An 18,035-nucleotide genomic window follows, 5' to 3' on the forward strand; every position below is an offset into this window, starting at 1 on the left:
CTGATGATACACATACTGTTTAAAGAGTGATACGCAAGAAGCTTTGCTTTTCAGTGTGGTGTACACGCATGCACAGAAATGGTGTCCCGATATAAACAAAGCATGGCGTACCCCCACTTCCTCGCTTAATGCAGTGCGCGGGTAGACAGCTCACTACAAGACTTTGTTGTAACTGAAACGGGGACAGTGGCAGATGTAAAGCAATACACACATTGACCCTTCAGCACTACCCATTTACTCCCTTCCACTCCTTTTTATACTGGAGCAGGGCAGTGTTGATCGTTTATGTCGGGGCACCATTTTTGTGCATGCGTGTACATTCCTGTGTGCTGTTTCCTTATTTTTTGTAATTTATTTTTCTTGTAATACGGAGTAACAAGTGCCATAGGCAATCTTGGCTGCCACTTTTCGGTGGAGGAAGGAACCATGTCAGTGACAAATTATTTTCTCCTCATGATAAAGAAAGATGAAACGAGATTTCTTCCCTTAGAATACGATGCGCATAGTTCCTTTCTCCATCGACCAATTCAGTTTATGAATACAATTTATAAACTACCTGAAAAGGAAAATGTTTGACAAGTTGTTTTCTTTTCAGGTATTATTTTGTTATCATGTGTTTTCTTTTTCAGGTAGTTTATAAATGTATTTATTCATAAATTAGTTTCTTCAGACTGAAGAGCCTAAAAGTTATAGAATAAACTATTAAAGCTTAAAATGGGTAAATAATTAAAATCATTCTTATGTAAACAACATATAAACTTAAAATTATATTTTATAGGTAAATTTACACTTCAATCACATAAACCGTGTAAGAATGTCCATGCAAAGAGCTCACACTACTTCTGCGTTTCTGCACAGGCTAATAACGTTCAAACGAAAATTCACCTATGTTAAGCATTATCTGTCACCAATGAACTGGAAATTCAGAAGCAAATGCACAATATTATGAACAAGAGACACTTGTGTTAATCTGGCCACACAGTAAGAAATGACAACTACTAACTCTTGATGATACAGGATAAATTTAATGGAACCAGAGGCTGAATTCCTATACACTTGCCAACACAGATTTGCTGAACAACAGGTAGTCTAGCCAGCAAAAATTGCAAGAACTGCAGGACTGTGTTGCACATAAATCACCAAATCCCAGACAAGGGGTAAGGAATGAGGAGGTGAAAATCATTACAATGACAGCTTCTTCTAGTTTACTTCTGAAGAAACAAAGCAAGTTCTTTGCGAGACATTGTATTCTCTAGTCATTTATCTGATATCACATGGCATAAAACCAACAGATTATCATATAAAAGAATAACTAAATAATTCTGTATATTCTTCATCTTTTGCCTAGTTCCCCCACCTGGTAAAGTGTCCGCTTTGTGAATCCTGTTACGCCATTTAACACAGTCAACTGCATCACCTGATTACAGATTTACTGTATCCAGATCCTGATTTATAGCATCCTGCCATTTTTATTTGCACTGTTCACACGGCCTTCTTCTCTCGACATGCAGATAAAAACCAACCTTGGCAAGATGCTTACACGAATGAAATTTGCTTTCAAGGACCTTCTCAATGAGTGGATCTATGTCAATATGCTAACGGTGCCATTTCTAATGTCACAGATGCAATGATATATACAGACAGCTTCAAAATGGATAATCATGTCCGGATAGGATTAATAGTAGAAAAACACTGAAAGGAAATTAACGCCAGTGCATAAAGACTACACATGGAATGCACTGTCTTCCAAGCTGAACTATGTGCAATTTCCACAGCTACAGATTGGAGTCGCACCAAACCAATAAGTGAACAATCCCCCACTATCCGTGTAGACTCCCAGGCAGTTGTACTTGCCATCATAATTGGACGCACAATGCATCCACTTGCTGTTGCTATCAGAAAGAAAACCATTTATCCAAATAAGATAACTTCAATCACGTTTCACTGGGTCAAAGGACATGCACCGAGTGAGTTGGCCCTGCGCTTAGAAGCACGTGGCTGTGAGCTTGCATTTGAGAGGTAGTGGGTCGAACCCCACTGTCGGCAGCCCTGAAGATGGTTTTCCGTGGTTTTCCTATTATCACACGCTGTACCTTAATTAAGGCCATGGCCACTTCCTTCCTACTCCTAGCCCTTCCCTATCCCATCACTGCCGTAGACCTACTTGTGTCGGTGTGACATAAAGCCAATTGAAAAAAAAAAAAAAAAAAAGGAACACACAGAACTTCGAGGAAATGAAAGAGCGAACTATTTGGCCAATAGTTCAGTTCAAATGACGAGATGCAGGAATTTACTGAATATTACAGCAAAATTTGGAATGCAACGTATAACAACTTGCAAAATGCCCCTCACATGAAAATGTTCATTCCGAGCATCTACAATAGACTTTCTGTATCTCTAGGGCCTAATTACACCTTATGCAATTCCTAAGAAACCAGGGTTGCTTTAGATCAAACTTGTACACAATGAATATACTGCATTTCCTCGTGTATTAGAACCCCCCCGACATTCTGAGACACAGAAAATGAAAAAAATAAAAGCTCACATATAAGATCTCCTTAAATTCGTCAGAGAAGAACGATTCCACTATGTAGCGGATACAGGCCATACTGCAGCTTCGATGACATGGCACAAATAGGTGAGTAGTTTAATTCGTCTGACCCGCGTAATGCAAGCATGCATCACAGTCATGTGGTACACCTGTGTTTTGTAGTTAGGAATGTTCGCCTCCAAAGCACGATGGTTAGCACAATTAGCTGCCATTCTCGGGGTCCTAAGTTCAATTCCCGGTACTGCCAGAGATTTAGGAATGGCAGGAAGGTTGGAATGCAGTAAAATGGTGCATGCAGCTCACCTCAATGGGGGCGTGCTTGAAAAGAGCTGCAACACCTCACAAGAAGGATACGAGTTTAATTTAATTAAGAAATATTCACGGATGTTGCTGTTAACATATCAAATGAGATCATTAACACTGTGATCATTTACCATATTTACTCGTGCATTAGACCCCTTTTTTTTCCCACCTTTAGAGCCAAAAAAATTAAGAGGGGGTCCAATATGCAATCTCAAATTTTGTGCAGTGAACACATGACTTCTAAGCTATAAAGAGGTATAAAAGTACATGCAAACATTCTACACTATTCTTTAACAAACTTATGAATGTATTTGAGTTATACTGGCTATTTTTGATGGAAAGCAGTATTTCTAAATGTAAAAATAAACAAATGGAGAACACGACTTTTTAGGGCTAGGCCTATATATAAAGTGAAATATAGTCAGTTTTTATTACTTATATATCTCGTCATTTTTTTACATCTCAATAATTCCTCTGATGAGGCTGACGTCAAGAAGGGCATACGGTCGTAAAACTAGCTACGAAGATTCGTCTTGCTTCATATTCAATCCCGTAGAGAAAAGGGATAAGGGTATCATCATATTATGCAATATTGATACAAAATAACTTAATAGCCAATCATTTGTCTCTGTGAGTTGAGCAGTAGGTCTACCACACAGTAAACCTGATCACTGCTTTCATTTGAATTATCGTCTTGCGCCGCCAATTTCCCTGCTACCGGCGTGTCAGCATTCCAAGTGATGTCATCTTCACTGCCATCTCGTCAGCCATAGCAGCTGCAGCAGCCCTGCAATCAAGAGCATTCGAGGCCCTGTCTTTTTGAACCTTTTAAAAATAGATTTGTTCCCGACTATAGTCCAAACAGTGTGAATATATTCCCAAATGTTTTCTGGAGATGGTCTCTTATATTCCCAGTTGGTGTATGTGTAGCAGAAGCCACTCCTTTCGAATAAAGCCATGTAGAAAGAGTGCCAAACCACCAGCTGATAACTAGCGTGCGTAATGTTACGAGTTGTACTTCCGAATGCAATACATAGTAGCTGAAGAACTTGCTCCCATTAAAAGGAGAAAGAAACATGTCTGGTGGAATGAGAAGTGCGATAAGGCAATTCAAACAAGGCACAAAGCATGGTTAAATGATCAACAAAGAAAAACTGACAAATCCAGAGCAGAACTAACTAATGCTAGAAGACAAGTGGCTAAAGAAATTCAAAGAATTAAAAGTAATCATCAGAATGAAATGCTCAGAACAATAGATGAATCATTCAAGCAACATAAAACAAGGGATTATTACAAGACGTTTAAACAGTTTCAGTCTAAATATACTCCACCAACACTTATTATTATTTAGCGTATGGCTCATATAGACAATATCAGTAATATATATACATATTTACAGCTGAGAAACAAAGTAATTTGTGCTTCACAATTGAATATCATGTCCGTAGGTTTAACCTCTAATTGCCCTACACGTGCCTCCTGGGTGGTGCTAACTGAGCAACAGCGAAAACAGGCAGCCAGACTATCCACAGGATCTTCTGGCAATGACATATTTTCGACGAAATAATGGAAACAGTTCTTCTCAGAACTCATTAACGAGAAACATTGGTTCATCTATCCACCAACACTTATGCTGATAAATGAAAATGGGAAAATGGCACATATCAACCAAGACAATGCAAATATCTTGGCAGTCTACTTCAAAAAATTACTCAACTGTGAAGACCCAAAAAATGCCTGAGGAATGGAACTCAGCAATAATCCACCCCCTACACAAGAAAGGTGATAGGTCAGATCCCAATAATTAAAGAGTGATATCCCTTCTTGATGTCACATATAAGATCTTTTCGAAAATTATTCACTCAAGAATACAGGAACAACTGGACCAAGAACTTGGAGAGTACCAAGGAGGATTTCGGCCAGGGAGAAGTTACAATATTTAAAAATTAAGAGGGTTCCTCCTATTCAATACAAAGGTTTATTAATGTGAAAGAATCACATATCGTTCACATGAGGTACTAGTTTCGGCATCAGATATATGCCATCATCAGCCACAAAGTTAAATCGGACAAACACAATAAAACCTTAAAACAACTTTAAACACACTATAACATCTGCATGGATGAATATGAAATATGACTTTAAAACAACTTTAAAAACACACTATAACATTTGCACGGATGAATACAAAATAAAATATGGTAGACGATGAAGTTGCATTCCATTTTAAAATCCGTTAAAATGATGACTCCGTTGCTGTATACCCATGGCGGTTTGTCCAGCTTGTATATATCTTAAGTTTTCTAAAACTGTTAAATTATGCTGTGGGGTTTATTGTCATATGAAGTTGACACTATGTGTGTTCTGTAGTTTGGTTCCGGAAAATAAACGTAAACATGAACTTGGTTAGATCCAAAGAATTAATTCCCACTTCAATATGGGTTGAGGAACCTGGGGAAGAAATTAGAAGTCGAATTAGGCAAAAGATCGGAGGAAAGATCAAAAAGAAAAGTCTAGGAAAACCCAGAGAATACTAGAAATGAACTCACCTTGAGCAGCCTGAGTGATCGGCGGACGGAGCTGGATTGATGGATGCGTTTTCTACGGGGTCGGGTATGAAGCGAGATGAATCTCCGTAGCGAGTTATTACAACCAGATGCCCTTCCTGACATCAACTTGACATAGAAGTTAATGAGGTGAAATGAGTGACGTGATACAAGAATAAATAAAACCAACTGATTATATTTACAGCAGTATGCCTAATAATAATAATAATAATAATAATAATAATAATGATGATGATGATAATAATGTTATTAGCTTTACGTCCCACTAACTACTTCTATGGTTTTCAGAGACACTGAGGTGCCGGAATTTAGTCCCACACGAGTTCGTTTACATGCCGACACGAGGCTGACGGTATTTCAGCACCTTCAAATACCACCTAACTGAGCCAGGATCAAACCTGCCAAGTTGGGTCAGAAGGCCAGCGCCTCAAGCATCTGAGCCACTCAGCCTGGCTGCCTAAAATTCATGTGTTCACCATTTATTGTTGGCTTTATTTTTTAAATTTAGAAATACAGCCTTTCAACGAAGGTAGCCATTAAGACTCAGAATCATAAATTTGCTGAAGAATATACACGTGGTCTAACACGCAAGGAAATACAGTAATTACTTCACCACTCAGCAACTAACCAGAGAAATCAAGACATACGGCTCTTCACCTCGTGACAGAATGTCCCTACTTTGCAAGGGAACATCCTACAGTATTACAGACTCTTCCCCTACTTCAAGTGCTTAAACATCTCATTAACACTGTCAGCATTTCAAGCTTCATCACATCGATCTTCCATAAGCTTTAAAAATAACATGAATGTACAATAATGCACAAGCTCTTACAAATATCCTTTGGTATACCAAAAAAGGTGAAACACAAGGTGTTTCTTCATCCTCTACTTAAAAAAATATTAAAAATGCTTCTTGCACAGTCTCAGAAGATGAGACTCTAAGAAAGCATAACATTTGTAAATCATTAATTGTTCTACAGTTGACATTTTCAAAATATGAGAACAAAACAACACAATGATGATGACTGCTGACATTCCATCTCTTCTCCAGCAAACCTTGTCAAGCAAATCAGAACTGAAGAATAAATCATCAAAAAAAGGTCAAATATCAACTTACAATTAGCTTCAAGGTGACGACTGTTGGGAAGTTTCCTAATCATTATGTAGGTAAATATAAGTTAGCATATGAAATGTGTCACTATTTTTTATAAAGTTCTTATACTAAAACAACTACGTACATACCAGGAATAGTAGGCACTTCAACAGATGAAGGTTTAGATGGCTCACTCTGTAACTTTTGCCAGTAACGTTCATTGGGGAACATCATTAGCTCACAATTGTCATCTCTAAGGTTCATATGGCCCATGAAGTTGATAAACCCAGGCTGACTGTCACCAAATTTGCTATTCATATACATGTACATAGGATCAAGACGGTAATCCTGCTCCACCACAGCATTTAGACCTTCTTCGTTCTTTGCCACACATCTCTTTGGCTGTAAACATACAAATGCACATGTTGCAACTAGCATCCACATAAAACTTGAAGTACAAAAATACTAGATTTGAAAATATGTTCAAAGATCAAGAAGTAACAACATTGTTCAGATTAAAAAAAAAAAGAACAGAAAAAAATGCCTTCTGAACTGTCGACGTGAAAAAGGTTTATCTACAAACACTTTGTACTCCAAAATATGAAAACATACATTTCAGTGGAAAATCTTTTTAGTGAGAAACATCTCTACATAAGCAAGCATAAGGTAAAGAAACAAAAGAGGCTATGACAAAGTACAACTTAGGCAGCGAATGAAGATACTGGTGGGATATGCCAAGATTATGACAAATCTGAGTTATTGGTTTAGGGCATGCGTTAAAAGACATCCATAGGCTCCTTCCCTCCCTTTTTAAAGAACATAATTTCTATGAAATACTCATCTAACGTTTACGCTGCGAGACAATGAGCTATGCCAAGCACAAAGAAGCATTCATAATGTGCAGACCCTGTTGGATACACAAGCTGAACAATAGCTGTACCTGTCCTCAATCACATGCTACTTGTGTACAGTATGGCAGATATGAAGTAGTAATAAGTAGTTGTGAAGAAAACACTAGAAATGACAAGTGAAAAAGAAAAAGGGATAATGCGTAGAAACTTACGATATATATATATATCTTTCGTGCCAGGTATAAAGAGTATAAGTCAAAAGTAGCTGCATTTCAGGACATTTTGGTGTTTTAAAAATGAAGACAGGAATAATTGTAGAGGGGTTGAAATGAACAGGCCTACATCAACATATTTCAAAAAAAAATTATTTTCAATTTTTTAAAATAATTATTTTCTTCTGCTGTTGAATTTTTTTTAAACAACTTGTTTTGTCTCACCGACACAGATAGGTCTTATTGTGTTGATGGGATAGGAAAGGCCTATGGATGGGAAGGAAGTGGCAGTGGCCTTAATTAAGGTACATTTGCCTGCTGTGAAAATGGGAAACTACAGAAAACCATATTCAGGGCTGCTGACAGTGGGGTTCAAACCCACTACCTTCTGGATGCCCCTAACCGCACAGCCATATTGCCCGGTGCTGTTGAAAATTAATTCAATGACTTGTAATATGATGACCCAATACAACATGACATACTCTTACTCCCTGGCACGAAAGATATATGTGTGTGTGGGTCCTCCCCCAAATCTCCTCCTAAACCACTGAAGCAATTTCAATCAAAGCTGCTACACATGACTTACCGTATTTACATGTGTATAGGCCACTCGCGCATATCAGCCACACCTGAATTTTAAAACAACTTCTATGGGGAATGCTTTTTTCTGAATTCTGTTATAGACTCAAAGTACGTAGCTTCTTCCTCCGAAATGTAGCAATGTTGTATATCCTTTAGAGTTCAATGCTTGCCTAATTGTATCAGGTACAGCCTTAACTAAGGGGATGAAGGTTGTAATAATACATTTGTTTGCATGGCAGTTGACCGCTGTAAACTGAGGAACACGGGTCATGTCAGAGCAAGTTCAAAATTACAAAATTACAAATGGTGTGTTACGCCAAAGAAAACTGTAATAGAGAAGCAGGAATGAAGTTTGATGATGATGAAGAGAACGTGTGGCGTTGGATTTTAATTGAAGATGCACTTAAACAATGTCAGAGAATCGGCAGGCATTTTGCGGGGAAAAAAGCGCAATATTCAGAACTGGAAAACAACATTATGGAGTACGTACATAAAATACAAGCAGACGGATTTCCTATTTCTGTTGAAATGCTACAGTTTGAAGGATGAAAAATAGCTGAAAGAATGGAAATTCCTGAAAGTCAATTTAAGGCAAGTTATGGGTGGGCAAAATGCTTTATGGCACAAAAGAAATAATATTAATGGCTCAGCGGCTACCTGAAACGTACCAGGAGGAACCGATCGCATTTCAGCATTATGTCTTGAATATAAGGAAGAAGGATGATTTTTTTTTTTTTGCTAGTTGCTTTACGTCGCACCGACTCAGATAGGTCTTATGGCGACGATGGGACAGGAAAGGTCTAGGAATGGGAAGGAAGCGGCCGTGGCCTTAATTAAGGTACAGCTCCAGCAATTGCCTGGTGTGAAAATGGGAAACCACGGAAAACCATTTTCAGGGCTGCCGACAGTGAGGTTCAAATCCACTATGTCCCAGATGCGAGCTCACAGCTGCGCGCTACTAACCGCACGGCCAACTTGCGCAGTAGAAGCATGATTAAAGCATGGAAGCAATAGAAAATGTTGTCAAAACTCGTGTATTTTTCTAAATGCCTGAGGAAACTACGGTCAACAAAGCAGGTGAAAAAACCGTTCAAGTTCGAACTGCAGGGGCAGGAAAACAGCATTGTACTGTAATGTTGTGTATCACTGCTGATGGGGACAAACTACACCCTTTGGCAATTTTTAAGCAAAAAACAATGCAAAAGGAAAAACTGCCCCAGGGATGAGAGTGAAGGAAAGGGGGTGTATGAACAAAGATTTGTACATGGACTGGGTAAAAACAATGTGGTTTTATTGTCCTGGTGCTCTGTTACGTCAGCCATCCAGGTTGGTGATTGACAGTTTCTGTGGCCACTTGACAGAGAAAGTGAAAAAGACATGTTGTGATTCCTGGTAGAATGACGGGAATGCTGCAAACCCTAGATGTCACCATCAACCCGCATTTTAAGGCACATCTGCGGCATTTCTTCACCGAATGGAGGTGGAACTGTAGGAAAATGACACCAAGCGGACGACTGAAAAGGCCTTCAATTTCTCAAATGTGTGAATGGATCCTGGATGCATGGAAATTAACCCCAGCAGAGATGGTAACCAAGAGCACCAAAACATCAATTTTCATTGCAACGGACACAACCGAAGAGAATGGAAGCACTGTGGGGTTCAATATCTGACAGCGACAGTGACAATGATAAAGTGACAAATGATGATGATTAAGTATTTTAACCGTTCAAGGCGGTTCAACGTGTACGGACCTACAAAACATAAGGCGGAGCGGTTTGACGTATACCTGTATGGATTAGACTAGCAATGTTACCTGCGTGACATTAAAGCAATGACTTAGATTAGAATATTGATTAAAGTTGAGACAAATTCTAATCTTTTGAATCAGATCGTAACATTAATTTCATTCCTTGACAGTCACGTGATATTTATTTCTTCAGAATATTTTTCATGAGATAGGGAATAATAATCCTCTCCAATGGGGACGTGCCTAAAAAGAGCTACACCACCTTGGGATAGGAAACGAGTTTACTTTAGTTAAAAAATCTTGTTGAATCCACAGTTTTCGGGATCGCTGAGATGAATAATGACATACCGGATGTCTTTTAAGTCCAAGTTCATTCCCCATCGGCATAAGAGGTGAGAAGGGGTGAAAAAGAAAAAGTCCAAAATGACCGAGATTATTGATGTATGTTTGTATGCTCCAGCATAGTTCTCAACCAAACTTGGTGCAAATTTGTTTTGCTATCTGGAAAAGACTACTGTGGGGACAAGACACCCCTAGCCTCCCATGGGGAGGGGGTGAAATGTAAATATAACTGAAAACGACTGATATTAGTGTTATATTCACAGTTTTCTGGGTTGCTGAGCGAACTGTGACAATCTGGATGCCATTTAAGTCAAAGTTCAGCCATTTAAGTCAAAGTTCAGCCCCAATCAGAATGGGGGTTAGAACAGGTGAAAAAGAACATCCAAAATGACCAAGATTATGGATGTGTGTGCGTTTTCCAGCATAGCTCTCAACCAAACTTGGTACACATGACTTACTAACCGAAAAAAATATACTATGAAGGTAAGACATCCCTAGCACCCCTAGGAGTAGGGGTGAGGAGGGGGCGACTGATATTAATGTCGAATCCATAGTTTTTGGGGTCACTGAGATGAATTGTGACATTCTGGATGCCATTTAAGTGCAAGTTCGGCCTCCACCGCCATGGGGATTGAAAAAGAGAGGAAAAAGAAAACGTCCAAAATGACAGAAATTAATGTTGAATGCACAATTTTTGGGGTTTTTAGGTTGATTGGTGACAATCCCAGTGACAGTAGAATTGCGTACATCATAGCTATAATGTGATGCATAAGTAAGTTATAACTTACTTTTATTATTTGAAAGGATCAGCTACTTCTAGAAAATCCAAGCTGTACACGGACAAAGTTTAATGTGGAACTAAAAACCAGTTTTTAATTTATTTTTACAGCCAAAAACGTAGGGGAGGGGGGTCCAAGATGCGATAACCTCAAATTTTGTGCAGTGAACACATGATTTCTAGGTTATAAAGAGCTGTAAATTGTGCGTGTAAACATTCTACACTACTCTTCAACAAACTTATGAATGTATTCTGAGTTTTACTGGCTATTTTTGTTGGAAGGCAGTATTTCTAAATTTAAAAGAATAAATGGTGAACACGTGACTTTTAGGCATATAAGTAACATAAATAGTTAGTTTTAGTAACTCTTATATCACGTCATTCATTTCATTTCATTAACTCTTGTGATGAGACTGATGTCAGGAAGGGCATCTGGTCATAAAAATTTGCTGCAGAGATTCGTCTCACTTCATACTCGACCCCATAGAGAAAAGGGATAATATAGGGATATAATATTAATGTATTATACAATATTAATACAAAAGAACTTAATGGCGAGTCATTTGTCTTTGTTAGTAGAGCAGTAGGCCTACCACACAGTAAACCTGATCACTGCTTTTATGTGAATTATTGCCGTCTTGTGCCGTCAACTTCCTTGCTACTGACGTCATCTTCAGAGCCATCTCGTCAGCCATGCACTGCCATTGAGAGCATTCGAGATCCCGTCTTTTTGAAATACAATTACAGAGTCCATACAGTGAGATTCTATTCGCAAAGGGTTTCTGGAGATGATCTCTGTTATTCCCAGTTGGTGTATGTGTAACAGAAGCCACCCCTTCCGAATAAAGCCGTGCTGTAGAAAGCGTGCCAACCCACCAGCTGATAACTCGTGTATGTTACGAGTTGTACTTCTGAATGTAATACATAGTGACTAGAAGCATTCTTTGGATAACTGCAGCTGCTGAAAGCCAGACCTTTGAAGTATATTTTATGTTTGTCCTCTACATTTACAACATCAGGATTTACCTTAATAGCTGTAATTGAGATAAGGCAGACTGCATTGTTTAGGTTAAGTGCCCGGATAGTACCAGAAGTTCCATGACGGAAAGAATAAAAATAAATAACAGGAAAGCTTGACACATTATGGATATCTACAGGAGTGGCGGTAATGCATTTTATTATCATAATGTTTAATTTCGTATGTTCATTGTCTCTATTTTTTATTGACGCAGAGTATGTCTTGTTTCGCGTTTCCAAAAATCTTAAAAGTAGTTCATGGGGACATAAAATCAATAACATTATTATTTGTTTGGTACGTTAGCAAGTAAAACAATCATTATGACTGGATTGTTCTTATCACGTTTTAAAACTACTTTTGTCCAAAAGTTAACTATATTGGCCCGAATTACAAGACATTAAACGATCACTTTTTTAATGATCTTGCCAGCTAGGATATTAATAGCAACAACCGCCAATATTTTTTAACTAAAGTAAGCTCGTTTCCTTATCCCAAGGTGGCATAGCTCTTTTTAGGTACCTCCCCAATGGAGATGAGCTGTTATTTTCTAATTATTATTCCCTATCTCATGAAAAATATTCCGAACAAATAAATATCACATGGCTGCCAAGGAATGAAATTAATGTTACAATCTGATTCAAAATAGAATACATCTCAACTTTAATCAATATTCTACTTTAGGTCATTGCTTTAATGTCAGCTTCTGAAAGTATTATTAAAATATTTCATTATTATTATTATCATTATTAGGGCCTCAATATTCCAGTGATAATCTTTGAAGATCGTAATACACATACTCGACTAATGAACTAATAACACTCATGCTCCAATTAACCAACACCAAGATGAAAGTAAAGATCAAATCTATCTAATACTAGAGAAATTAATTAATCTAGAATACAATCTGACGAAAATCCACAGAAAAGGAAAAAATAATATTTAATTGGTATTCATGTTTCTCGATGCAGACAGATTCAGCTGGGATGAGTAGACAGTGCTGTGACGTAGCCCACGTGTCCTTGACCGCTCAACCCAGTTCTGGCCCATATTGCCTCATCGGGACGGCCTGGCTATCAGCTGTTAACTGGTCCATGCGTATCCATGAACAAATGCAAATTTAACCGAATATCCTTTCGTTCAAAATACTGGTATCAACTCCTTTTCATGTTACAGAAATGAAAACAGAAGACTTAAAACACTTCAATAGTGCTACATCATGCTAAATTAGAAACCAAAGAAAAGTACGTCAGATGTGAAAATGCTACTTTAGAAAATCTGCCATTCTCAGCAAAGAAAGAAATAAACCAGATACAGTATAACCCCGACTTTGTGTGACCTCGATTTAGTGCAACCCGCATTTAACAGAAGAAATTTCAAGTGAGAGATCATAAGCTAGTGAGATGTCAGGCTCACAGACACACCCGACCACAGCCGTTGTAATAAAGTAGAAGAGAATCACTTTGTAATGACAATATTGTTATGCCCTTCAGAAATTTGTGTATTAATCTATACAATATCCTTCGGTTACAATGAGAACCCTTTTACTGATTCATCCATTATTACGAACAATTTTCAGCACGTTAGTTTTTCTGTTATCAATATTCATATACTCTGCTTCAGCGTTTACACTGAATGCAACTGATCATCTTCCATATCGATTCCTCGCTACTTGCATGAGCGAGCTCTCCCCGACATTGCAAGCTGTCCACTTCATGGCCGTATCAATGAGTAAATCAACAAATTAATCTAAAAAGCCACCTAATCGATACTTTATTTCTTTTGCCTTAGGCAAAATTAAAAATACATTAACACACACAGAACATGTTTCGACCACTTAGTGGTCATCTTCAGCTGTATATAAATATCTTAGATGAGAACATTTGGACAGCAAGTACATTAGATCTTAAAACTATGTCCCATGGGATCCCAAAAACTATTGTTCTAGGTGCTTTAAATGAAAAGGGAGGGGGTGGGGGGGAGGTTGGGGGTAAGGAGATATGTGTGAATGATACTTAAATTACAATTCGCGTCAACAATTGTGTTTAAAACTTATATACTAAAGTACATATTTAAAATATTTAAAAAGCGTCTAAGGTGAAATACATATACTAGGTGGCATGAATAAAAAGTCAGTGTTTGTAACAATCTTCAGGCATTTGTGAGAAGAATACTTAATTAAAATTTGCGTTTGCAGTGATGTTAAAAACCTTGCTTTCTAATAAACATACTTTAAAATATCCTAAAACGTCTATGATGAGGCACTTATTATTTTTTTTTTTTTAAAACCTCTTGTACTTGAATAAAAGTCTATGTCATTGTATACCAGTCTTCAGGTATTTGTTGTTTATAATTTGTACTGAATATCTTCCTTAATTGTTGCTCTTATGGTTATAGTAAAAGGCCGTGTTGACTGTTTAACATCCGAGAATTGCTCTTTGGATTGTGGTAAAAGAATGTGTTGGCTGTTTGACTTGCTAAAATCCTATGGTAGCTTCTGCTATATAAAATGGCGATCTTCTGATTAGGGCAGCTTGCCTCATGATCTTATCTGGGAAATGTTTATTCTGCGCTGCCTTGGGGATCTGCCTTTGTGCACAACCTAGTGTAGTAGCAGTGTTGATCGCTCTCCCCGACATTCAAACGTGCAGTCGACTTTGATTAATAATACCCCTAAACTCCGTATGATTGTAAACAAACATTAAGAGAACATCTTTGCAATAAGGGCACAGATAAGTGGTTAACTGCTTAGAAATAAAGGCTGAAGTAAACAATTGCTTCATTTTAAAACTAGGTACAGAAATAAAATGTGATACTTCTTCTCAAGATACAGCAGTGTGCATAACTGATTTAACAGGTTAGGTTATATACTCTCTAGTTTACGGTATTTAAATTTCAGAATGGCTGTTCCCATGTAAATTTATAGTGAAAAGGTTATCATGACTCTACAGGAGGCTTGATATATGTTTTCGTACCGGGAATCAAACTCAGACTCCCGAGAATGACAGCTAATTGTGCTAACCATTACGCTGGTGGACATTCTTAACTACAAAACACAGACTGATGCATGCTTGCAATGCACGGATCGGACACGAAACTATTCACCGATTTGTTCAACGTCATCAGACCTGCAGTAGGTCTACGCTACGAAACACAGATATACCGCATGACTTCGATGCATTTCCATTGCATGGGTCGTATGAACGAAATTATTCACAAATCTGTGCGATGTCATCAGAGCTGCGATAAGACTTGTACCCGCTTAGAAACGGAATCGTTCTTCTTCTCTCTCTTTTTTTTTCCTATTTGCTTTACGTCGCGCAAACACAGATAGGTCTTATGGCGACGATGGGACAGGAAAGGCCTAGGAATGGGAAGGAAGCGGCCGTGGCCTTAATTGAGATACAGCCCCAGCATTTGCCTGGTGTGAAAATGGGAAAAGACGGAAAACCATCTTCAGGGCTGCCGACAGTGGGGTTTCAACCCACTATCTCCCGGATGCAAGCTCACAGCTGCACGCTCCTAACCGCATGGCCAACTCGCCCGGTTTGTTCTTCTCTGACGAATTACGTTGAAAGGGTCTTGTACGCAAGATTTTTTTCAATTTCTTCGTCTCAAAAAGCCAGGGAGGGTCTAATACGTGAGGGGGTCTAATACACAAATAAATACAGTAACATTGAAAACAATTTCTTAACCAACTAAAACAGGTAGAGGGAGACCAAATGATCAGTTTCAAGAGGTGTGGAACTAAATGAGGCTACAGAACTACGAGGGGCGTACTATATTGGTTTACACTTTATTGTTTGTACGTCCGGGTATGGCTCACATTTCACTTTTGAAGGTGGTGACGTGTAACTAGTGTCTTGTTCCGTTTGGTAGCAGCACACGCACAGGGGTCAATGAATGCACTCGTTATAGCCATTTCATAACAACATTATCAGCGTAGGAGTAGACAACATGGAAAGCAACCATCAGGGCAGCGCTATACAACTTGGTTCCTATGGAAAGTAGGGTTGATCACTGCAGAAATTCATCGGCGCTTGGTGGCAATCTGTGGAGAACATGCGCCGTCACGGAAAACAGTTTAAAACTGGGTGGAAGGTTGGAAAACAGGGCACACATCGGTGGACAAGGGAACCAGTTCTGGAAGTCATCAAAACACAGTAATATTTCTAATAATTTTTTTTTTTCAGTAAAATGTACACAATTACAGGGTGGTTTCATTTGAGTCCACTGTGCCTCTAGGTCACTATCAACAGTTTAATGCTATACGGCGCACTGGTCTTTAATCGTAAATAAACGACGTGACTTCGGCTCAATGGTTCTTCATTTGGATACCAGTATCTTAAAGGAGCCAGCATATTCTAATCTCCTTATCCAGCAACTCAAGAATTCTTTTCTATAACATCTTTTTAGTGCACACTGGACTTTTTAATGCTATACGGCGCACTGGACTTTATTCATAAATAAATGACGTAACTTCGGCTCAGTGGTTCTTCAATTGGATACTTGCATCTTAAAGGAGCCGGCATATTGTAATCTCCTTATCCAGCAACTCAAGGATTCCTATCTATAACATCTTTTTAATGTGCAGTGGACTTATTATGAATCTCTTTGAGTTATTTTTTAACATAGTGCTGCACAATATCTCACATGGTATGTACTTTTACGAGACCTTACGTGTCTTTACATTGTTTAATTTCTTCGGTATTCGTGTTTTAATTTTGCTTTAGGCTGACGATGACCTAGTACTAGGTCGAAACCAGTCCCTAATCATTTATGTAATTTAAACTCTACATTTTGTACTGAAAAGGTGGACCCAAATAATACATTAATTTACTCCACTGCTTAACAGTACAAGTCTTTTAGTCAAATTACAGAGACTTTTACTTTTACATAAGACACAAAGTATTGTTCAGTCTTCAATAAATAAACAATCACTGATGGAAAGGGAGGAAACAGTTCCTGTCGGATGAAAGGCACAAACTGACCCCACATGTTGTACATGACCATCTTGTCCTGTGAGGTGCCTTCTTCGTAATGCAGTATCCACAGCGTTTTGAAGAGCCATGTATTGGCATGTGCAGAGATGCCAACTTTCAAGAAAGGCAATTCGTAACGCAGCCGTTCGGTCACCGGGGGGGGGGAGGTGTGGCCTTAGTCTTTTCCGAGATCTTACTAACTTACATATCGTTGAAAAATCAATGAACAACATACAATTCAACCAGTTATTCAAAAACCGGCATATAAAGAGTGTATGATTCTTACCTGCTGAAGTAACAGGTGATCTGTAGTACATATCTGACTGAAGGTTGAATGATCATTCCTTTTGTTGAGTATTGTAGTTGCTGTTTGGCGAACGAACACTGGTGGCATGCTTTTCCTTTTGACATCATGTGCATCCTCTGTACTAACAGCACTTAGCAGTTCGGTGTTCATATTAGCTCGGAACTCAATCTTGTTCTTCCTTACCATACGCAACTGAAAAATCGCGGCTACACACACTACAACATAAGATTTTGAGGAACGCAGTAGTAAACAGGGCCATTCTTTCGAGTATTCCTCCCTAAATTTTTGAACTATATTTCGTTTATTACTAGCGTCACTAATCACGGTAACGTCACCACACGTATTTTCCTGCACAAGAAATCGCTTCATTATTTCAAACCTTTCGCATTTTGTAACACACGATTAGCATATATCCTAGAAGAGCAATATATGTCAATTTGGCAACCCAAATCCCAATAAATATTTCTTCAACAGTCACGCACACAGTATCCACAATGAAACGGATTTTGTCACCACTTTTCCGCAAAATCAAAGACAAAAGAACTCTCATACTTGCATGGAAGTCATGCGACGAACAAAGACAACAACTCCGCAAGATATATCACTTTCCAGGTGCCTATTTTTCTGGTAATGGAAGCACACACTGCGTTCGGAGCATATAAACTCGAAATATGCTTAAACGAGAGGCAGGAAAGGGTTTTAAAT

The 18,035-nt window shown here is 38.4% G+C and overlaps 1 protein-coding gene across 1 annotated transcript in view; it reads right to left on the minus strand.

The window, feature by feature from the left end:
- The window catches only part of LOC136877482 (condensin complex subunit 2), a 204,642-nt gene that overhangs the window by 115,622 nt on the left and 70,985 nt on the right, over positions 1-18,035 (minus strand). Inside the window, exon 6 of the mRNA XM_067151574.2 lies at positions 6,664-6,916. Coding sequence (XP_067007675.1) covers positions 6,664-6,916 — 253 coding nt within the window. The remainder of the gene's footprint in view (positions 1-6,663; positions 6,917-18,035) is intronic.

This window comes from Anabrus simplex, chromosome 1, assembly GCF_040414725.1.
Source record: "Anabrus simplex isolate iqAnaSimp1 chromosome 1, ASM4041472v1, whole genome shotgun sequence".
Lineage (NCBI taxonomy): Eukaryota > Metazoa > Arthropoda > Insecta > Orthoptera > Tettigoniidae > Anabrus > Anabrus simplex.